The sequence below is a fragment of the Amblyomma americanum genome, chromosome 2 (assembly GCF_052857255.1).
Source record: "Amblyomma americanum isolate KBUSLIRL-KWMA chromosome 2, ASM5285725v1, whole genome shotgun sequence".
NCBI classification, from domain to species: Eukaryota; Metazoa; Arthropoda; class Arachnida; order Ixodida; family Ixodidae; genus Amblyomma; species Amblyomma americanum.
In genome coordinates, this window is record NC_135498.1 from 13,135,165 (window position 1) to 13,159,013 (window position 23,849).

Genomic DNA, 23,849 nt, shown 5'->3' on the forward strand with positions numbered 1-23,849 from the left:
AATGCGCAAAACGAATGATACGTACATATTTTTATTTTGACTTTATAATACGCACGGCCGACATTGATCAACTTTCACAACATATGACGAGCGCCTTCAGCTTGGCGCGAGAAGCGGGTTCAGAAACGTACCTCTCTAGCATACGCCGCAAGCGCAAGGCAGAATATTCATCTTCTGGCAGTGTAGCGGCGCGTGCACAGTCTTTCCTGGTAGCGACAGTAAATGCGCCATTTTTTAGTCTCTTCGGCGGATATGCGTTGTCGTGATCTTAGCTTGTAGAAACGGAAAACCGAAACTACTGCGCAGAGGTTACGTCATATTGAGCAATCGAAGGCGTTTTAGCGCATATTAAATTTAGCTGCAGGGTTACCGAAGCCATGCGCAGTGTTCCCAGCGAATAGAACGGGGCCCATAGATTTAGTGCCACTACTCCTTTAACTCACCTAACTGCGGTAATTTAATTCACCTAATTGTAGTTGAACTCAAGACTGTGGAATTGTGGCTATAGATACGGGAGACAAACCTGGGGCATGCCTGGCTTTCCTGGTAATCAACAACAAACGTGCTCTATTGTCCACCAGTAGCGAATACTGCGCCACTAAATTGGGTTTGTTAAAGCTTGTAATTGCAAAACCTGTAATTGTAAGTTAAAAGATGCAATTGTAAACTAGAGAGTCTTGAGAGATTCTGCGCGAAAATTGTGATTATCGTGGCCGAATATTCCTCACTGCTGCAAAACCTGGCCTGTAAATGTTTCCCGAGCTTGTGCCGACTATTTATGACTGCTATATAAATCAATGCGATTTATCTATAACCTTCGCAATTTCTGGGGTGGTTTTCAGTCTTCAGCGCCACGTGCCACATGGTGGCTGCCGTGAAAAGAAGAAGCGTTTGCCTAGATTTACTGGGGTTCAAATCGTGCACATTGAGCACTCAGAGGAAGCAGTTATGTGATGACAAATTTTCATATGATCATAAGAAAGAGCAAATTTTTTCCATCCTATCATCTGGTAAGCCGCCTGTTGAGAGTCTCATTCGTACACACAATAAATTTAACGAATGAAGCACGAGCGTTGATACAAAAGGGCCGGCGACGGTGTTGCGCGCTGGACACGTTCGATAGCTAGTGTCCAGATTAAGGCGGCATTCACAATGCATCCCGCAGATGAGCCTATTGCGAAGTTTTGCTGCAAGAACCATCCACTAAGCTTGTTCTTGCGGGTCCTTCACCACGTCCTTCCCGTCGAGTTCAGAGTACGTTGCCTTCAAAAGAGCTTCCTTTCTCATAATTTGCAGGACCTTCAGCGCCCACACAAGCAAGAGCACGGCGTTCATGACTGCCATCACGTGAAGAAGCCCGGAGTACGACCCGAGGTTGTCCCTGAAGAAACCTGGAAAAAAAGAACGGAATATTGAACGACACAAAAACAAAGAAAAAAGAAACTCCTCTGATGTCTTTACTTTCACGTGAACGCAAATTTATTGCATGTGTTTCGGGTTTATTAAAACGACTGTGGTTAAGGGTTACGATCGTGGGGAGTAATACATGGCAGGCTATGCACTGCGATGCTGTGAATCTATCGAAGAATTGCAAAAATATACGTGAGGCAATTATACTTGTATTATACACACTACGCAACACAGCAGCGAGCCCACCTCTGTTTTTGGTCGTGAAGAAGAAGCCTGTGCTAAATGTTTATATTCTTGATATTGTTTCTTTTGCATATGTTTATGAAACAAAATTTCTATTCTGTACAATAGTGAGAATTCTCTCCGGCTAAAAAATATCCGAGCGCAATCATTATACCAATGGAACAGCCACTAAGGCGCCGAGTACTCTCTCTCTAAATGGAGAAATAAACCCCCAAAGAAAGTAATTTTAATGCCTAATGTGAAACATGTGCTAGCTCATGTGCACTTGGACGTTCCTGGAATCACCGCATGTCGCTCTTTGTATAACGAAATTATCATTTCTCATCTTCACTCTCTCTTTTTCTTTCCTTCCCATTTTCCCTTCAACATACAGGGAGCTTGAACCTGTACCCGAGGTTTATTTCGACAGTTGTAATTGCAAACCCCGGCAAACAGCCGTGTCGACTTTCCTGGTCTTTGCCGCACAAAAAGAATTGCCGCGATTTAGGTGGTGTGCGTGGGTTTTAATAAAGGTGAACTACGAGTTTTCGTATAAGAAGCGAAACGAAGAGTGAGCAGAGAAAGAGAGAGAAAAAGATGAACGGAAAGGCAGAGATGTCAAGTAGGCGACGCCCAGTATGCGACCTTACACGTGGGAAGGAGAACCGAGTGGGAGATAAAAAGGAGAGAGAAGAAAAGGAGATCACTTTTGCAATGAACAAAAACAAGGCAACGAACTTTGCTCCGCAAAGAAGCCAGCGCGCTTACGGCGCTTCGCCCGCTAGGTAAAAAGTAGCCAGAGTATCTTCCGGTGATGTTCTAGCGAGCCGACCCAGACCTCTTCATCTCCGCACCTGACGAGCAAATCAGTCGCCTCATGTCGGTCGACTCAGTTATCAGGTGCATAAAAGCAAATCCTCCATCCCTCTCTGCACTATTTCAAGCAATTTGCAGACAATAAAGTGGCGGACAAGGGAACGAAAACGACACCGGTGAACGCCGAATGACCGCAGGAGAGACAAGATTACGAAGTTTGCTTAGACAGGGAGGATAGTGTGGCTGCGGCAAGCGCAGGACCATTGGGATGGACATTATAGTATTTGAGTGGACCTAATCAGTCTTCTCATGCTCCTAATGATGACGATGACATTCATTATTTTGGGCGTACACCAAGCAGAAATACAAACAATACCGTCCAGCACAAGAATCTATAGTATAAGGCTTCCTACACCAAATAAGAGGTCGAAATATCAAAGCACCTAGTCTCTAAGAATGCTCTTTGATCGGCTTGCGCCAACCACTTATAAAACAACATACCGGCGTAGAATACCGAAATGGCCAGTTAATATTGTATCGTTTTAGCACCTGAACAGGTTTAGAGATTTCACTTCTAATTTCCTGATGGTAGCATTAACTTCTTTGCCCACAGCATTGAATTAGGTGGGATTTAGTATTTTCCAAAGTGTACTCTGCACACCCCACAGCGTGCCAGAGGAACGCTATTATGAGGCCTCGCAACCGGCTACAAGCCTGACGGACGGGTTTTTGACGCGACAGCGTTAAGGGCCCCGTGTCGTAGAAGAGCCGGTGTCGTAGGCGTCCGAGGCGTTGGCCGTGCGCGAAAAATCCTCTTCCTCCTCCTCGCAATGTGGCCCCTGCACCAACAGATGGCGCGCGACGGCAGCGCCTCCCGCTCGTCTCGTTCGGGCGCAGTGGGGCCGTGCGGGCACGCAGTAATCACGCGGTGAGCGGCGAACAACGCAGCGCACATCCAAAGCGCGTTCACCACGAAGCTTGCGGCTTGCTGCCCGTTCGTTCGGCGCGGAAGCTATGCTGGCGTTAGTGGCATCGGGTTTGTCGAGAAATGTGTGCCGACGAACTACGACTGCAACTTGAGTCCCGCGCGTTTCGGCAAGACGCCTGGCAGCGCTTCTACGTTGTTTGACGCTCCGCGCGTCCGTTTCACCGTACGTAGCAGACCGATTTGTCTGACGGGCAAGGCGTCACGCCGAAAGGGCGATGGCATTCCGTGGACTCCCTGGCAGTGCTGCAACATGCTGTGGCGTTCCACTCTTAAAGGCGAAGCTTAAGCGTTCCCTTATTTTTTTTTTACTACGGTGGTACCATGAGCGGTAACGGTTCTTCTTTTGCTGGCTATAGTTTGCACTGCGCTGCAACGGTTATGAGCACTGCGTTTCTACTTGCATTGTGCATTCTTTACATTAATTTGTTCAGTGATGTGCAAGCCCAAGGAATCTGGCTAAGTGCTGCTTGTTTTCACGGCTGCCATCGTGAGCCGCGCGGCGTAGAACATTTGAAAGCAGCGTGGGATTTTCGATGGTAGGGTACGTCCAGTTCATTTTCTACGGCCATCGGAAATAATGCGTGTGAGCGTAGGAAGCATTTGATAGGACAAAATTTGCAGCCAATAGGAAGACGTCAATGATAATAACAGTTTCCGACTTTTTTACTTTTCTTCAAAACTCGAAAACATCCCCATTGAGTTATGCGGTGTTCGCTACTGGAGGCCAAGAGATGGCAGTAGTTGCTGAATTGCAGACTACGGATACGATCGAGCACAAGAAAGGACAAGAAGGACGCAGGCAACACAAGCGTTCAAATCCAACTAATGGTTCATTGACACGAATGATACTTTGCTCCGTGATGTCATCAACCTGAATATACTGACATCAGATGGCCGCACTTATAAATGATGATTCTTTGACATTCAGTGAAACGGGTAGTGCGCTGACGCATGATGCACCCGCTTTTTGAAGCAAATCTGCTTCAATAATTTTCCTCACATCCTAGCTCCTGTGCTTAGCTATTATCCTGCACGCTTCAATCAAAGGTTTACAAAGCGATTCATTCTACATTTCACAGTCATGACAACGCACAGAAAGGTTACCGTCTCTACTACACGTCCTCCTGAGCTCCATTATTCTTTCATTCATACACCGGCCGGTTTGACCGTTGTTTGGTTTATGGGTTTAACGCCCCAAAGCGACTCAAGCTATCAGGGACGCCGTAGTGAAAGACTCCAAAAATCTCTACAACCTGGGGTTCTTTAACGTGCACTGACATCGCACAGTACACAGGCCTCTAGAATTTTACCTCCATCGAAAGGTCGTAACTGGGCCAGATGTAGGGGTACCTGCCCTGCAGTCCCCTGTGTTTGCTTTCTAGCGAGGTACCATGCAGCAGCAGCCTCGCCTCTATAGAGGAACACATTCCCTGGTTAGTTACCTTAACTAACGAGAGAGGGCGCCAGCGTCGCACCGCGAGAGCCTGTTCGCACGCGGGAGACGGCAGAAGGCGGTTCGGCTGGGATCGTCGGCGCGAGCGGATGTGTCGCTCGGGGATCCGCTCTTCGCCAGCAGGGCGAGGAAGCGGCGGGAAGACTGGCTCCCGTATCTCGTCCCATCCGGCCTCGGAGTATATCCCTTGCCCTAGCGCGCGCAAACATTAGAGCTATAGCATATCGTTACCGTGTTTACGTTACCGCTTACCGTGTTACCGGACGCCGAACTTTCCGGTTATCGCGGGGCACTCCAAAAAACGTTTTAGCGTACCGTCTCTCCCGTAACAAGTTACCGTAGGGCTAAGACGAGTGATGATGAGGGCAGATGCCCAGTTTTTAATGATAAAAATACGGATGCATTGCAATCGTTTCTATGAAGTGAAATGCTACACTTTAATAATCTTTTTCTCTGCATATAAAGATGTACCGACTACACTTCAGCTAACAGCCAACTCAGCGGCTTTTCAAATGTGCCCGTGAAGCTAGACACCTTTGCCTACCCTGGCCAGTGGACAATTTCACTACGTAGACCTCAGTAAGCTTGCATACACAGCGCACATTGCGTTGCGAGCGCTGTAAAAAAAGCACAACTACGACACCTGTTTGCCGAGTCGCATCGTCGCTTCTTCATGTGTTTGGATCTGAACACTGCGTCGCCATCTAGTGGCAGTAAGTTAAAGCGCGCCAACTCCGTGCCGGGGAGACTTTTTATTTTCTGCAATTACTGATGAATATATCAATGGAATTACCAGTCTTTTTTTCTATGAAAAAAATCGTGAAAATAAAGAAAAAATGTTACATCGGGCACAAAACTGCAGGGCTGCAGTGTAGTCCTTGTTATTTGGCTATGTACACGACATATAGTCAGGCTTAACTGCTCAAAAATCGGCAAATAATCGCAAAATTATGGCCCAGTTGTTACTCAAACCTCAACGTATGAGTGAGAGTTTGCAAATTAAAAGCGAATGCCTTCATGTATAGCGAGAAATTGCGCCGAAGAACGCGGCGGCGGTACTGTATTTGGTCCGAAGCGGCAGTGCAGGGCACCGCCATGTTTGTTTACTAGTGAACGCTAACTCTCCGCAACGCTAAAAGAGATTCCGTAAAGTGCCCGCGGACCGGTAAGTGGCGGTGCATGCGCAGACATCGCTTGTCGGGCCCGGTAAACGGTAACGTAAACACGGTAGCTATATGCTATAACTCTGTAATCGCTCGAACCTTGCTGGTGAGGCGGACGACCTCAATTCCTTAGCATATTTTGATGCTAGCTGGCGTTATTGTTGTTGCAGCAATAAATGCCTGTTTGTGTCTGCCAATGTGTCGTTCCTTTGTTCCCTTAGAGCAAGGCCCGCCGTGGACGGCCAGCGCTCAGTAGCGTGCGCGATCACGGGGTGGGGTCTGGCAGTATTGAACTGTGTCAGCCGCGATTCAGCGGGGAGAAACTATTTATTCCTCGATTAAAACCCTATATCTGGCAGCCCAACGTGGGGCCTGCTTTTGCAGCATTGGTTGACTGTCTGTTCGGTTGGAGGAACGCTCTTTGTTTAGACTTGACAACTGCTGAGGGAATTTTGATCGCTAGGCCCTGCGGCATGCTTTCTTGAGTGTGAGTATCGTGCTTCAGTATGTTTGAACTTTTCGACAGGCTCAGCACGTTTTTGTCAAGTTTCCCTGGAATTTTTTCGCGAGAATCATTCGGGCCGCATCGAGGGAGCGCGAGGCCTAGCGCCCACGGAGTTTCCGAGCCCGAAGCGAGTGAGCACGAAAGCCGCGTGGGTGGTTCAAGTTTCCTGTATATATTTTTCTCTGCTGTCTCTTTTTCGACTATGGGAAGTGACGGCTCTGGGAGCCGGCTGGCCTGGGGCGACGGGTGCCGGTCCGATCTCGCTGGTATTGCAGCTCGGCACCGGGCACTCCAACACAGTCCGATACGGTGGGCGCCGACCGCTCAGGAGCTGCTTCGTGCAGTGAGGGGGGTAGGACCACCCCACAAAGCTGATGTCTCCTCGCGGCTGCGCGCACGTAACCCGATTCGAGTCTTTGTTGTGTTCACGGTCGTAGTCGGAGTGGTAGTTAGACCTCAGGGTTTTCGGAGCTGCCTGCGCCATGTCAGAAGGGACACGACCATCGGACCGTATTGTTGAGAGGGAACGCACTTTGCCGCCCGCCCGTTTTTTTGATAACCTCGCACAAACGGAGCAGTCTCGTTCAACTCAAGAAAGTGTTTTGTCCACTCGAACTTTGCGTTTGCACAGCCGCCCGACACGTTTTGCTAGCGAGGTGGGCATTGTGCCACGAGGCCCTTGCGGACGCCGTTTACCCTCCAGTGACCTACGTTAATTCACGCCGAGAGCGTTTCGGCAATTTTGCAGATCCGATGGAGCCATCCAGGCTTGCTGCCCGTTGCAAATCGTCTCGCTGCCGCCTGCTCCGACGGAGTTGCCTGTATCCTGTTCGCCGCGTCCATCCGGGGCAGCCTTGGCGAGAAAAGAGAGCAGCCACCCCCGGCTGCCGTTCTGGCGACTGCTGCATGCAGAATCCTGGCCGACAGTTTCCGACCGGCCTTCTCTTCGCGGGCCTGCGGACACGGTAGTACGCGGGCCATGCGAGTCATCCCAGCGGAGACCTTCACGCCGCCTTCGGAAGACCGCGGAAGTCTGCGTGGACGCTGTCGGCGTGACATACGCTGCAGCACGGGCCTCAAGGACATGAAGACCAGGAGACTCCTACATAGCATGTACTTTAAGGCGCTTGTGTCTATTTAAGGTTGGGGGGATGTGGGGACCTGCGCTGTAGTCGCCTGTGTTTGCTTTTTTGCGAGGCACAGTGCAGCAGCAGCAGCCTCGACTCGAAGAGGAACATATTCCCTTGTTAGTTACCTTAACTAACGAGAGAGGGCAGAAGGCGGTTCGGCCGGGATCGTCGGCGCGAGCGGGCGTGTCGCCCCCGGCTCGGCTCTTCGCCATCGGGGCGAGGAAGCGGCGGGAAGACTGGCTCCCGTATCTCGTCCCATCCGGCCTCAGAGTATATCCCTTGCCCTAGCGCGGACGAACATTCGCTCGGAACCTTGCTGGTGAGTCGGACGACCTCGATTCATTAGCATATGTAGTTGCTAGCTGGAGTTATTTATGCTGTAGCAATAAATGCCTTTTTGTGTCAGCCAATGTGTCGTTCCTTTGTTTCCTCAGTGCAAGGCCCGCCATGGTCGGCAAGCGCTCGGTAGTGTACACAATCACGGGGTGCGGTCTGGCGGTTTTGAACTGTGTCAGACGCGGTTAAGCTGGGAGAAACTTTTTATCTCCCCACTTAAACCGCAGAATGTAAATGTATCTGCAAGACAAAAGAACTTCATATATCACCCTCGATGAACGTGCACCACATGGGTCATGATGTTTGATTGTGCAAGACTTCTAAATTTGTTTTAATGGATTTATCATCTTGCTAAGGTTACCAAGCTTCTCGGACGCGGATTGCACGACTCGGACGTTGTTGCGACTTCCGATAACGCAAAGTTTTGTGCGCGTTTATGCAACTCTCTGAATTTCGGGGCTACCCGCCGAGGAGATTAGTCTTCAAAAAGTTGAGCGGGCGAGCCAGCCTTATCTACTCTTCCTTTTCTTTTCACCAAACCTATTTTTTCAATAAGTATTGCGATTCGACTGTCTTTGTCGGCCACTTATTTAGTTGTGTCGCAGGACACTGAGGTCGCAGTTTACCTATTCAGCTGCGGCGGGCCTTACGTCGAGCTCGTCGGCCCCGCCCCGGGCTCAGTGCAGGGATAATGTAGTGGACCCGGGCTAAAAGCCGCAGGGCTGGGCCGGTCTGGCTTAAATCTCTGACTCGATCGGGGCCAGGGTCGCGCCTTGGAATGCGACCCGTGCAGTGCTTTAATGCTTACTAGCCCTTGGTAGGTTACTGGTAACGCTGTATCGGAGAGAAACGCAATCAGAGTTGGCCATTCTTCTTATTTTTTGCAACATACGTTGGTTAAGTCGACTGGAAAGCGTCTGTAGTTTATTTATATGACAACCACTCATCGTTGTGTTTGCGTGTGGCGTTGGGTTTTATGACCCATAAGCATCTAAGGATTTCTTGCGCCAAACAGTGCGGCCGAGGAAATACACGACAAAATAAAATGGCAGTGGCCTAACTTGGCTAACCCTGGAATTCAGCGAAAAGCAAGGACGCTTGCTAAGCGCCTGAGGCTCGTCGATGGCATCCCCGCTACACGCTAGCGACAGCCGCTCTACTGTATATATGCCTACACGCCCACGTGGCTATGACGTGGTTTCACACGGTCTTACGACACCCCTTTCGAATGTCATCACGTGGCTTCACATCACCTAAACGGATGTTCTTAAGGTCAAAGGTCAATCCGAAGGTCACCCAATCTTCAAAGTGAACTAAAGGTCATAGGTTAACGTCAGGGGTCATGGGCTCGACGCCATAATTGTACCGCACATGGTCATACCCTGCTATCCTATGTTGAGCTGAAGGTCGTTGTGCTGCCCACCCGAAGACTGCTTTATTTAGCGTAGTGAAGCTTTTTGCTTCACTAAGGTGTAAAATTGTGTTCGTCTGCTCTCTTCGACACTGTACACAAGCGGTTATTAGTAAAACTACGTGGTTCTTACCTACAACGGGTGGTCGCAGTAGTAGCACTACTCCCACGCCGAATGACATCGCTCCTAGCATGTCAGGGAGCTTTTCCATACCAAAGTCCTTCACCAAGGCTGGGGTCATGAGCCCGGTCCTAGACCCGCATGTGGTCCCCACCAGCGCGGAAGAAATGAGCATCATGTGGAATGTCCCAAACCATGCGAGTAACTCGAACGCGACCCCTTGAATGAGAAATCCCAAGAGCATGACAGATTCGAGTGACAGAATTTTGGAATCTATGATGAAACCTGAAAGTGGCCTGAAGGCAAGGTCGCTGGCAGACAAAGCATGCAGCAGGTACACTGATTCCGAAGGGGCGATGCCGCGGTCATTCGCAAAATCTGTGGATAAGAGAACAAACATGGACATGCCAAGGGTCACTGCCGAGAAAGACGTGACGTTCACCCAGAAGGCGACTGTCATGAATAGCCTGAACAACTCCTTCAGTCTTGCGGCCACTCTCTTTATCCTGAACTGCAGAGAAGGAATATGATCTCGGTTGGTGCAGAATTCATCATCTACACTGCAACGAAAAGTTTTAGCTTCTCGAATCAATGGTTTGGAGCAATTCACGCGTGCCTGCATATCACTTGAAATCTCTACTGGTTTGCAAGTCGGGAGAGCATTTGCGGTGAGCTTAGTGCGAGGAATGCCGTTGGGAATTGGGGGGTTGTTCGAAGAATGGCTCGTTGAACTCCGCGACTTGCCGTGATTACGCAATGGCGGTGGATGTCTGAGAGCAATGGCGAAAGGAAAAGCGTTCATCAGGATGGCTCCGTAGAGGAGGAAGACTCCGCGAATGCCATACTGCGTGCGGAAGAATTCGAGAAGCGGGGGCAGAACAAAGGTGTTGATTCCGCCGGCGGTGAACATAAGGCTGCACGCCGTCGCTCTTCGCTTTTCAAAGTGCTGCGCCACGAGAACGTTGGCTCCGATAAAGAGGCCGGAGAGAGTGATGCCTGCAATAAAGAACACAGTAATGGGTTTCATCAGGCACCTGGGATGTAACTGAGTGATGACACCTATGTAGAGGGCGAGTAAACATAAGAAATGATTTTAAAAAGGGGTAGGAGAATGACGCAATAGCTTTAAAAGGTCCCTACGGTCACTCGGGGGTCCCCTGGCGCACCCTTTGGTAGGCATCGACACGCTTGTTGCCACGACATACTTCAATATTGCACATAATTGTTCACACTAAATGGTGACGCAGATTACTTTGAAGGTTTTAAGGTAAAGTTTAGCGAGGAAAGCCAGAAGAGAGCTGCATAACAGCTTGAGAGGTAAATCCTGACTTCCTCTTTACAGCGCAGCATTAACGGTAGCGGGTGTATGGCATCAAAGGAAAAGAAAAGAAACATAATAAGACCACGTGTGTTCAGCATAGAGAAAAATGAATATACGTGTGCCGCGTAAAAAAAAATATATTTGTGATTGAAAAAAAACAAAAAGTGACAAAAACGAGCACAGTGTTCTGTAATGCAATCCGCCTACTGTGCGATGAGAGGTGCGTGTATACAGTCGTCCACGCAACTGTCTAGAGCGTTCGAACGGCGTGCTCTCTTGTACATTAATGGCAATCACTGAGGCCTCGTGGGCCCGATATAATTTTTAAAGACCTGAATAGGGAAACACGATGCATGGGAATACGCATGCGCGCTAATGTTTTGTTTTAAACCCTAGACGCCTCTTAAACGAAGCAAGGGTGCTGCCCTGTGCACCGTTCAAGCCACCCAGACAGGTGCGCGCACGACTGTACAATGTCTCTATTTATCCAACTGAACGAAAATTACTTAGGGATGTCGAGGTAGAGAGTCTGGCTCCCCACCTGACTACATTTCTTCCTTTCAGTGAAGCTGCTTTTCTACGTCATAATTCTCTCGACCAATCACAATTTTCTAGTCATGCTGAAATCGTGTTTTACGCCGAATGGGATCTTTAACTCTGTTGCGTTAATAAGCGCACCAATCTCATTTTGGCCCCACTGAACAGGTGGCTTAAAGGAGCTAAACTATAGTAATAGAAAGAAGCCGTTTTTTTAATATGCGGGAAAACGTAAGGGAGCTTAATCATCCGCCTTTTTCTGTTCTACACTAGGCAAGTCCAGTGCCCAAGATGGCGGAAAGAGGGAGTCAACGAAGAAATGGACAAAGAAGTGCCGTAGTGGAGGGCTCCATAACAATTTCATTAACGTGCACTAACATCGCCCCTCACACGGCCACCGTTGGCGTTTCGCCTGCATCGAAACCCGGCCGCAGCAATTGCACCCGATCACTCCGGCCCAGTAGCCAAGCCCTGTAACTACTGAGTTACCGCGGTGGATTAGGATAAGGGCACACCCGCGATGAGAGCGCCAGGTGGGAAAACAGGGAAAGTATTGCAGAGATCGCAGGACTAATAAGGGCCAGAAAAAGCTAATGTACAGAACGCGTCTCCCTTGTGTGGATCGCTCTAGCGGCGCACTTTCTTACGTAAAAATCGACACCACGTCGCAGCTTGTAAGCTCTTAGAGGCAACGCATGCACGGAAGTACGGCCACCCACATCTGCAAGTAAGGTGGGCACGAGCACTTTGACCGGAAGCCTTGGGCTGATTTCTAATTCCAGTCTGTACTGCGTGGTGCACACTGTTCGAGCGCTCTACAAAAGGGTGACAGAAGGGGGACGATGCTAATGATGTTAACAATCATTCCTTCTCTTTTTCTTCTTGCAATCTTGCTTACCATGAATGATTCCGTAAAAGACTGTGATAAAGGTGAGGCTTTCTGCAAAATAGCAGACAACGGTGGCGATACCCGTGACGAAAGAGGAGACCAGCAGAACAGCCTTGCAGGAGTATTGTCTGCAAAGGAATCCTGTGATGGGGCCTGCAGAGAGAGAAAAAAAGAAACAATGGTTTCTGTTAAGATCAGTGGATGCGAGCAGAAAATCAGCAAGAAACGAAGAAACAAACGAGTTTAGTTTCCAAATAGTCTACGAATTAAACGGATGAAAGCCATGTATTTTTCCCTTTCGGCTTTGAAAATAAAAGAAATTCTAAACGAAGAAGCTGCACATCATTTTAAGCTTGTTTGCAGCTTAGGATGTAAACTAAGAAAACGCATTCTGCCGCATCAGATTACATTGATGGCCCCATTATTTTTTCATGTCCTCTTGAAGACATGGAGTACGAGCGAAAACCAATGTCGTAATCGAAATTTAAGGCACTCAAGTTTGAGTCCTGTCCTGTTTGCGCTAAAAAATGATGAATGTTTTGTCACGCTGTGGTGACGGCAGATAGATGACAGAGGCGACCGGCAGGCATGCGTTGAGCTCGAAATTAACTGTTTCAATGCGAAAGCACTCATACACACCAACAATTCGGGAGGTGCGGGGTCGGATCCGCCGGGTACCCACTGGTGATACAATGGGGACAAGCTTTCCTCTGGTCTGGTGCTGGTTTTATTTGGAGCGAAATGCTTGGAAAATGGATCTTTGAGTCCACCTTCAGTAGAAGAAAATACCCTCTGCCATGGCGCTTTGGCCACAGATACCATTCCGCCGTGAAAATCTACCATCACCCCCCTCACGAACATTGGCCATGAATCTTACCTGGATCTTTCTTTTGCCGTTTCCTAGTGGCGCCATGTTAAGATAAAAATAAATCAAATCAAATAAATAAATAAATCAAATAGAAATAAATAAATCAGGCAGCTGCCGCGAGAGCACTAGGTCATCGCCGCCGCCGAAAACGCCTCGTGTTAAACTGCAACACGCTCTCGCGCTGTGCATTGCGCATCGTCGATTTTATCAACTACCATCAACAATGCGAACAGATAAGATAAGCTTAAATTCTATCAGAGCCTAATCTGAGTCTAATGTCGTCGCCCGACGTGCCGACGACCCAGCAAAGCAACAACCATGAGCCAACAGGCTGAACCCATGCTGCCGCACATCTACTCAATTTTATTATGTTAAAACCCGGCCAATTTTCATTAGGATAGACGTACTTGTTCTCTTGACCGAAAAAAAAAATATTGGGTGGCTGCCATAGCCACAAGTGCACTTGGAAACCGTCCGAATCAGAATGATATCACCTCTCTTGGCTGCACTACGTATAAAAACATTACATAGACGATGTTTCCGGTTGGATCTGGCCGCATCTAGCGAGTATGTGGCCAATAAGTCCCTTCGCGTGGCAAACAAAGTGATAAGACGCCCCGTACAAGAAGCGGTAAACAAAAACATTTTAGAAAAAAAAGAATACATAGTAAGAATTTCTTAATAACAGAATCAGTCCCTGTCACCTTCCTTCTTCAATAAAATATAAAAAGGAGTAACATTCGGATTCGTGGCAACAGCACTCAAGCAACAATTTTACATCTGTGATATGGAGACAGGATACGGGAATTTAGCGAAGAATAGTTACAGAGACAGCATGCGTACAAGGCCGAAGTCCCCCATAAAAGGTAACAGCAAACAGCGCCACGTAGAGCAGCAGTATCTGTTTCTACTCATTTAATGCTTAAAATAACTATTTTGTGGCTTAGATAGTGAAGCATTGTATAAACTAGTTGAGAGAACCTGCAGAACTTGTAATTTTCTGGTAATGTTGTGCTAACGTGTGGAACGTATTACTCAGTAGGAGAGAGGGCCCGAAAAGTCATGCGGGCGAAGAAAAAATAAGGATGAAAAGTAAAATAAAAATGTTCAATAGACAGGCAACGAAGCAAGTGTTGACAATAGGTGATGAGGCAGTGGTTAGTGAGCGAGAACACTGTCATGGGTGGAGTAGGGACCGCAGACCGTGGCCTTGAAAACGAAGGGCTGGATTGCATTTCACAGGCACTCTCTACCTATGAACAACTCGTTCGCTCCGCCAGAAATGTATTTTACAGACATATCTTTTCAGTCCGGCTCACGAGGCCGAGACATGAATTTAAGCACAAAATTGAAAATAAACTCAGGATCTCGAAGCGAGCTACTCAAATATATGTACGGGCAACGCCACTAGACGGGAAAACATCAACGTGGCCAAAGAATGTAGTTCTTTAATAAAGAGCGCAAATATACTTGTGAAAGCCTTGTAATTCGCACAACCAATACCAGTAGTCTGCTATAATAACAGAGTGTGCACTTGCAGTAAGGAAACAGCCGAATGCGGGAATAGGTGAGCTGTAGGGACGACCAATAAAAATTAGCAGCAATAGTGAGGTCGGGACCTGCGTAAGACACAGATGGATATAGTTCACGGCGATGTGCCTTTGCTCTGCGGCGGATTTTGTGACGACGCCGGTTTATCATATAGGAAAGTTTACAACTGCAATCATATCGGGAATTCGCGCGGCAGTTCGATGCAAGACAGCATTTGTACTTTTTTATTTGAACATGATTACAGCGTAAAAGTAAAACACCTGCCTGCACAAGCATTTATGCTCGGTTGGAAGATAGGCCAGCGCGACGAAATGACAACAGCAATCATTACATACTCCTTTCAATCCTTGAGGCAATAAATGTTGCACAGAAGTAAATAAATAAATTTACATTATAAATAGATACACAACTTTTTTCACCAGACATATCACACAAAACTGCAGCAAAAAGAAACTCATTCAAATAGCAACATACGTTCACTCAATTACAACCATGTGGGGCACACGTATACAGGTAGCTAGCAATAATGCTTAGTGTTTTGTGGAGCTTAACGTCCCAAAGCGACTTCAGCCGCTTTTTACGCTCTCAAATCCTAAACATGCAGATAAACACGCCTCATGAGCAGGGCAACAACACCGAGTTAAGGGCAATCAACTGCTTCCCGCACTAATTCTGTCACTTCACATATGAAAAGACGCGCTGTTTCGACGCGCGGTTGACAAAAAGGGAACAGAACAACAGAACAGCGATTCCACTCACTCGCAAAACGCAGGAGGCTCCCGTTGAGCGTCACCGGCCAGGAGGCCTCTTGCCTAGTGACGCCGAAGGCCTCGACGATGCCGTACAAGAGCACTCCACTGACGCGTACAGTCGCCAGGCCCAAGAAGAGGAGCAGTCCGCAGAACGCTGCCGTCACCCAGCTTTGTCGGGAGTCGAGGCCGTATGCCGGGCAGCGCTTGGATGACGAAGTCCTCGACATTCCACGCCCTGGACGTAAACTGCTGCTGCTGCAAGCGGAAGCTATCATTAATATTTTATTTTAAAGTTTATTGGCGCAAGGGCAGTTAAGGCCAAAAAGCGCCAAGGCAATGTTTATTTAAATTTAGTTTACTAGTAAAAATGATGCAATTATAAAACGCTGCGCGCAATAAACAAATAAAAGATTAAAAATCCTGTGTAAATGGCTGGAATGAAATCAAGTGGTCTAAATATATTTACTTAAAATGTGGTATAATCATGGCGATAAAGATGGAATGAAATGGAGGCTGAATGTAGGGCCCTGCCAAGAGCAAGAGGGCGAGGAGTTGTCTCCCACCGTGGAGGTGTCTCCCTCCTTGTCTGTGACAAAGTATCCTTTAGATGATGTCCTGGCGGGGAATCTTCATTTTGTAGACGTCGCTCCTGGTTGCATTTCCTGCCACGTAGTCTGCGAGTTCGTTTCCCGGATTCCCACCGTGTTTGGCTACGGCGCCTCCTTGTCTGTGACAAAGTATCCTTTAGATGATGTGATATGAAACAAACTATAAAAACTTTAAAATTACAGTGCTATTTAAAAACTACAGAACTTTGTCGAACGGTACCATAGGCTCATCACCTAACAGAAGAAATGGATAGAATGGTACGTGGTATTCGTAAAGGGTTGCAAAGTGAGTATGACGATGCATTTCATACAATGGGCAGGTTAGAAGGATGTGAACGACTGAAAGCGGGAAACTGCAGTGCTCGCATCCTGGTGGTTCTGCTCCCTTGAGTAAATAATTGTGCGTTAAGTGTGTGTGTCCGATTCGTAGTCTTGAATGTATGACTTCATAAAATCTGTTTTTGTGATGACAATCCTTCCATTCTTTTATGTTTGGCTTTACGAGGTGCAGTTTATTGTTTATTCATGGTTCCATTCAACCTGCCATTTAGATTTAAGCGCTCGCTTAAGTTGTCCTTTGTAGTCCTGGCTGGGAATCTTCATTTTGTAGACGTCGCTCCTGGTTGCATTTCCTGCCACGTAGTCTGCGAGTTCGTTTCCCGGATTCCCAACATTACTTGGAACCCGGCAGAAATGTACGTTGTACCCGCGTATCGCAAGCTAATGCAGTTTTTGCAGGATATTGAGCAAAACAAGGTTTTTGGATCTATGTTTTGAGCTAATTGCAGTCATGGCACTTCTGGAGTCTGCGTACATTACTGTGTTTTTATTGTGTTGATTACTTGTGTCGTACAGTGCCGTTAATATTCCATATAATTCCGCAGTGTACACGTTTGCTTTTGGGTTAATTGCAATGGCACGGCCGGCTGAACCCTTTTGCACGGCAGTTGCAATAATCCTGTCATGAGTTTTGGAGCCATCTGTGTATAAAGCTGTAAATTCGCTATATTTTCCTTTTATTAAAAAAAACAACCTTTGTATAAATGCCAATGGTAGAGCTTTCTTGTCGTACTTGGCCAATGCGAAATTACATTGCACGCACGTTTTCATCCAAGGTGCGACGTCATTTCCGTATGGGTACAGATGCTCCACAGAAAGATTGAGTTCACATGATTCGGCGGTCTAGTCTACCCTTAATCCTATGGTTGGTATGTATGTTGTCTTATTTCGGAAGAGAGCCGTCGGACGTGTATTTTCTAAAATAGGTTTGCAGGGCGGTTCCGGCAATGAGAATACCTTTTGTGCGTATGTCAGTATTAAGAACGCTCTTCGCGATAGCAAAAATGTTTCGTTGCATTCCACACATAGGCTTTGAATAGGTGACGGTCGGGACGCGCCTAAAATGATCATTTGTCCGTATTGATGGACGGGGTCTGGAGATTTAAATGTGGATGGTCGGGCTGAAGAATGAGCAACACACCCATAGTCCATCTTTGAGCGAATCATTGACCGATATTCGCGGAGTAAGCGAAACCTGTCTGCACCCCGTGTCCTGTGGGACCGAACTTTCAGGATATTTGTAGCTTTCTGGGTGCGGACCTTCAGCTGTTTGATGTGTGGTCCGAATGTTAGTTTTGAATCAAAGATCAAACCAAAAACTTTTGTTCGGTTTTTACGGGATGGTTTTTCCACTGAGATGCAGGGATGGATGTGGAAGTAGGCCTCGTTTGCGTGAGAAGCACACTGACACAGTTGTTTTTTTTTTTTTAGCGAGAACCTGAATCCATTTTCATTCGCCCACTTTTTGAGGCGATTGACAGTTGTTTGTATTTGTCGTTCGCAGATAGCAAAGTTTCAGGATGCAAAGCTGATTTGCAGCTCATCTACGTACAACGAGTATTGCTCACTGGGCGCGATGATATTAATGAATGAATTTATTTTGTGGGAATAGAGCGCCACACTCAAAACGCTACCTTGGGGGACCCTGTTTTCTTGAACGAACACGTCAGAAAGCGTGTGGCCTCATCGGACCCTAAATGTACGGAAAGGAAGTCTTCATTACAGCGGAGCATTTTTTCAGCAATTGCAGTGCTTACAAGGTCCTGGAGGATTCCATACCTCCATGTTGTGTCGTATGCTTTTTCTAGATCGAAAAATACCGACAGACAGTATTGGCCATTTGAGTGGGCCTCCCGGATGTGTGTTTCAAGGCACACCAATAGGTCTACCATAGATCTATGATGTCGGAAACTGCATTGGAATCGATCTATTCACTTGTTCATTTCTAAAATGTAAACTAGCCTCGTATTGACGAGACATTCAAAGGTTTTGCAGAGACAGCTGGTCAGAGTTATTTGACGATAGCTTTCTGCAAGGCATTGGTATTTTCCCGGCTAGAGTACTGGGATGACTATTGCAGTTTCCCATTCATTAGGCAGTTCACCTTCGTTCCAAATACGATTGAAAAAGGACAGCAATGATTCAAGTGAAGAAGGAGGGAGATTTTGCAGCATGCTGAAATGAACTCCATCTTGACCAACCGCAGTGGCCTTGCAGTTTGCTGACACGAGTTCGAGTTCATACAGTGCGAACTCGCAGTTGTACTCTTCGCTTGCACTTGAATGTGGTAACCTCTTTTTTCCGGCGCTTTCTTTATGCTTGAAGAACTCTATATAGCCTGCAGAACTTGATACATTATAGGAATGTTCTCCCAATATATCTGCCTGTTCTTTAAAGGATGTACTTCCAGCATCAGTTTTATTTAGAAGAGGGATCGTAAGCGCCCTGTTCTCCATCTTGCGTATTTTTTCCCACACTAATTTATCTGAAGTACGACTGTTTACTCCAGAAACGAACTCTTTCCATGACCGGTCCTTTGCTTTCCGCCCAACATAATGCCATTTCGCTTTTGTTTTTTTTAAATTCCATGAGTTTTCGGATGGTCGGATATCGTTTGAAGATATGCCATGCTTTGTTTTGTGGTTTCCTCATTTGACGGTAGTCTTCAATCCACCACGGGTTTGGACGTTTTGGGAGATTTCCACTGGAACAGGGGATTGATTCTGAAGCTGCCTCGATAATTGCCTTTGTGATCGCCGTATGTTCTTCATCTATAGTTAGATGTGCGAGACCTTCGTGTGTTATTATGGCATATTCTTTAAATACATCCCACTTGGCATGTCCCAACTTCCACGGAGGAGGCCGAAGAAACGGCGTTGCGCTTGGAGTTGTGGCTTGAAGGAGGATAGGAAAGTGATCGCTACCAAAAGGGTTTTGCATCACGTTCCAAGAATAATCCAGGGACAATCCGGGCGATGCAAGCGATAAGTCTATTGAAGAGTAAGCTCTTTTCGTGGTGCTACAGTACGTCACGTCGCTTTTGTTCAAGATGACACTGTTTGTTGCGTCAAGTAGCGTTCGATGATTTTCCCATGCATATTTGTCTTATCGCTGCCCCATAATAGGTGATGAGCATTCATGTCTCCAAGGATCAGAAAAGGTTTTGGTAACTGATTGAATAAGTCTAGGACGTCATTTACCGAAGAACAACTATTTGGTGGAAGCTAAAGAGAAACCACAGTAGTCAGACGTTTAAACAGAGCTCTTACTGCGACCGCTTTTAAAGGAGTGTTCAGGGTTAACTCCTTGACTATTACACAGCAGCTCGCCACAATGACAACACCACCCCCGGCGGTGCCAACGCGATGCTTTCGAAAAAGTGCGTAGTATTGGAATAAATTTTTGTTGTGTGTTGTTTAACAGTGTTTCTTGAACACAAAATAAGTGCGGTCGGTGTTCCTCTAATAATATGCTGATGTCGTCATAGTTGTGTCTTATGCCACAACAGTTCCACTGCATCAATGAAACAGCCATATTTATAAATGAGGGAGTGTAGTCGCTGGGTAAGTATGAATAGGAACACAATTCGTACTCATAAACTACGCCTTAAAGACTACGTCATGTTCTCACCTAGAGTTGGAATACGGATTTTTTCTTTGCCGACACCACGGCCACCAGAGAGGCAGCGGGTCTTCGGCGGCAAAGGTGCCGGTAGGGTTACCGAGACCTCCATGTCCTCCACAGAAGAGCTGGAGGCTAGTTCAGTGCTGCGATGGCTCGTGGCCTTCGCGTGACATTTGTTTTTTGGTGCAGCAGCTACATCAGGCTCCGCTTCAGGAACTGAGTCTGTTGGAGCAGCCCCTGCCTGCTTTGTGAGGGGGGGGGGGGGAGACAGGTCTAGTTCAGCGTTGCTGTTCTGGGTGCCCGTCACCGAGGAGGCCACTGCCGACGACGTCGAGGACGGGCCTCCAGCGTAGACCACATGATCTTCCCGAGAAATTTTCAGGCCTGTGTATTGTGCCACGGCCTTTTGTGGATGGGGTAGGTACCTTGATGTCGACACCGGGTCCAGCAGCTCGACCTGTGTGCCAACTGAAATTGAACGCGGTTGCGGTTCCCGCTTCACCACGTCAGAAAAAGTGCCCTTCTATTGGAAGGTGAATCGCTTCCTAGCCTCTGGGTACGATAAGTTCTCTTTTGTCTTCCAGCTGATTGCTTCATTTTCTCGCTTCCAGATAGGGCATGACCTCGAGTACGCTGATGTGCGCCGGTGCAGTTGATACATTTCGGAGTGCGCTCACATTTCTCTTCGGCGTGTTAGTCTTGGCCGCAGGTGACGCATGTAGGCTTGCCTCGACATGACATCGAGCCATGTCCAAAACGGTGGCATTTGAAACAACGCCTCGTGTTTTTTATATAAGGGCGCACCTTGCAATGTAAGTATGCTGCATGAATGGAGTCTTGGAGAGTAGTGGTATTAAATGTGAAGACAATATGTTTTGTCTTTATTTCTGCATTGTTCTTTCTGATTGTGATCCTGCGGGCGGAAATTACGCCTTGCGCGGCAAGTTCTTCTTCAGTCTCCCCATCAGCACTCTGTAAAAGTTCGTGCTCCGAAATGACTCCTTTGGAGTAGTTAAGGGTGCGGTGAGGTGTAACCTACACATCCAGTTGGCCAAGCCTTTTCATAGTTAGCAGTCTGATGCTTTGGTCTTTCGTCTCGATTTCTACGAGGAGACCTCCCGTTCTTTGTTCCGTCGCTTCGAAGTCTTTTCCAACAGAGTTTCTGATATTCTTTCCAATTGCAAATGCTGATTAATCAGCTACAGGATCGGCGGTTATAGAGTGCACAACAAAACTTTTGGAAAGCTTTCCGTTGACTTCTGCAGATCATGTTTGACGTCGGTCCGGCCCCTTTTCAGGGGCTGATCAGAATGATGCTTTTTGTTAGCCATAAGATACGGTATGTTGTTCGGCAGCCGCACTGGTCGCCCACCATGGTGCCCAACATGGGAATGCTTTGGACGCACTAACCATGCGCGGTCACTACAACTCCATGGATAAGGGCTAAGGTAGACCAATACGCACAAGGTTAACCCTCTCTGCCCGGAAAGTAAGAAAGTGAGGAAAAAGTGAGATGACAGGATAGGTGGGAGAGAGAAGATAAGAAAGAAAAGTGTGGAGGGAGGACAGGAAATGGCAACTGGCTGATTTCCACCGGGCGAATCAATCCGGGGGTACCGTCTGTAGGAAACCGGGTCCAAATTGGAGTGTTGCATCTGCCGATGGGCCTTTAAGGTCCGCACACTCGGCGTCTGCTCAGCCACCAGGATTCCCTTTTCTCCTGACACGGCAAAGTCACCCACAGCCTAAGCGCGGGTGTGGGGTACGTGGTGGCGCACCACTCACCAACATCCCCTAGAGGGGACGCCCCTGCGGGAACGAGCGGAAGCAGCAACGGCGAACTCCGAACGCAAAACGCTGCAGCTTTTCGCACACGCAAATGCCGAGAGGCAGCCGCTTCCGTTCGCTCGTCGTCCTGACAGCGACCTGAATGGGAAACGGGCAGGTCGTTCGCAGTGAAGTAACGCTTCCTACCACGCGCTGCTTGGCCGACGCGCCACAGACAGATAAGAAAAAGATAGTAAGCAGGTTGCCAGGTTCTTGGAAGATTACTAGCTACCATCTCTCTCGGGTCCTTCATCAGGGTCTTTTCGCTGCTTTAGGCTAGCAGCAGTAGCAAAGGCTATTTAATCAGCGCACAATAATTCCGGAGTGATTAGATTCACTCAATTACAACCATGTGGGGCACACGTATACAGGTAGCTAGCAATAATGTTTAGTGTTTTGTGGGGTTTAACGTCCCAAAGCGACTCAGGCTATGAGGGATGCCGCAGAGGAGGGCTCCGGATAATGCCGACCTCCTGGGGTTCTTTAACGTGCATTGGCATTAAACAGTACACGGACCTTCAACATTTCAGCTCCATTGAAATGCAACTATTGAAGCCAAGACCGAACCCGCGTCTATCGGGTCAGCACCCGAGCGCCATAACCACAAAACCACCACTGGTAATGAAAACAGAAAGAAAAAAACAAGTCACGCGCTTTTTGACCTCTCAATTCCTGCACACACAGATTGTGGGGATTGGGCTTCTTGAGCGATCGGAGTGCGACCCCACTGCTGTCGTTTGATCGTTAGAGAGATTCCCCGCGGGGTGTCCGCGAGCGCAATGCAGGCAGCCGCGATGGTTGTCCTCCTTTCCAAGGGAAGCTCTTTTGAAGAACCGCTGTAAACAACCCTCTCTTCCGTTCTTCCCGCTTCGACCTGGCGTTCCCATTGGGTCACTCCGAGTGACCGTTGGGGGGCGTTGTTTCGGCGAGAGGACGCCCGCGAGAAATGAACGGGGAGACCGCCATCGACTCGGGCAGCAGAGAGGTGTATATATATTTTGTCTCCCGGGTGCCCCGGCTTTTGCCGGGGGACCAAGAGCGCGGGTGGTGTAATCTTATCTTGCTAGTATGTACGCTTGGGTCCAGGCCTGAACTGCCGGAGTACTTTCGAACGCCTGTGCGGCGCTGACGATCTCCAGATTCGGGAGGGTCTGATTTGGCTGGTTCTCCGTCACGGCCGGCCATTGCCGGTGCCGACGCGCAATGAGCCATAGACGTGCGGCCTGCGTCGTCAAGATGTGCTCCGCGCACTCCCCATCCTCCCTCGTGTTGTGTCAGGCGCGATTTAACCCTCCGGCTGGCCGTGTGGCATGCGATCGACCTTAGCTGTGCCCTCACGCCCGTATGTAGTCTTTGCTGATATGCGCGCGTGGCTCCGTGGGACCGCTTTTGGGCGCTGCGGCTGGGCTATGGGTTGCATACTGAGGTGTGGGGATGAGTGCAGTGTTATGTAATGCAGCTTCCTGTGTAATAAACAGGTGCGCTCTCAAATAACGGCGCCTACCTTCCTTCGGAGCGAAAGCGCGCCACGCCGAACGCTGGCTGTACCCTCAGCTTGCTTTGGCCCGAACCCGCGATATGTGGGCGGAGTGCCACTCAACACTTCGGCAGAGATTCGTAACTAAGCCCACAAGATAAACACGCCTCATGAGCAGGGCAAAAACACCATCAACTGCTTCGCGCACTAATTCCGTCACTTCACATATGAAAAGACCCGCTGTTTGGACACGCTGTTGACAAAAACGGAACAGAATAGCAGAACGGGGATTCCACTCACCCGCCAAAACCAGGAGGCTCCCGCGGAGCGTCACCGGCCTGGAGGCCTCTTGCCTAGTGACGCCAAAGACTTCGACGATGCCGTACATGGTCGTCCAAGATATATGCGAACACGGGGAAGCGTAACCGCGCTCTGCGGAGGGAGCGTAAGCGCATCCGGCGCGGGCGCGCATCGAAGCTAAGCGGCGCAGGCGCACAGGGG

At 48.3% G+C, this 23,849-nt stretch overlaps 2 protein-coding genes across 3 annotated transcripts in view; both read right to left on the reverse strand.

The window, feature by feature from the left end:
* LOC144120588 (monocarboxylate transporter 12-like) lies at nt 1-23,778 on the reverse strand. Of its 2 annotated transcripts, XM_077653158.1 has the most exons (5): nt 23,649-23,778; nt 15,481-15,728; nt 12,312-12,455; nt 9,568-10,551; nt 1-1,391 (listed from the first exon to the last, which is right to left on the reverse strand). In XM_077653158.1, exons 2-5 carry the CDS (start codon nt 15,698-15,700, stop codon nt 1,204-1,206), a joined length of 1,536 nt encoding a protein of 511 aa, XP_077509284.1. In that variant the 5' UTR covers nt 15,701-15,728; nt 23,649-23,778; the 3' UTR covers nt 1-1,203. The 2 variants fall into 2 exon arrangements, with proteins under 2 accessions (XP_077509284.1, XP_077509283.1); XM_077653157.1 differs by having other exon boundaries at nt 1,275-10,551.
* The window catches only part of LOC144120589 (monocarboxylate transporter 4-like), a 111,266-nt gene that overhangs the window by 35,749 nt on the left and 51,668 nt on the right, over nt 1-23,849 (reverse strand). The window lies entirely within an intron of this gene.

Excerpts from the sequence above, each read along its gene's own strand:
- LOC144120588 (XM_077653157.1), bottom strand. The coding sequence starts at position 15,700 with ATGTCGAGGACTTCGTCATCCAAGCGCTGCCCGGCATACGGCCTCGAC. Across the intron at positions 12,456-15,480 it reads GAGCCTCCTGCGTTTTGCGA|GCCCCATCACAGGATTCCTT; the intron begins GTGAGTGGAATC and ends CTCTCTCTGCAG. Across the intron at positions 10,552-12,311 it reads CTTTTACGGAATCATTCATG|GCATCACTCTCTCCGGCCTC; the intron begins GTAAGCAAGATT and ends TCTTTATTGCAG.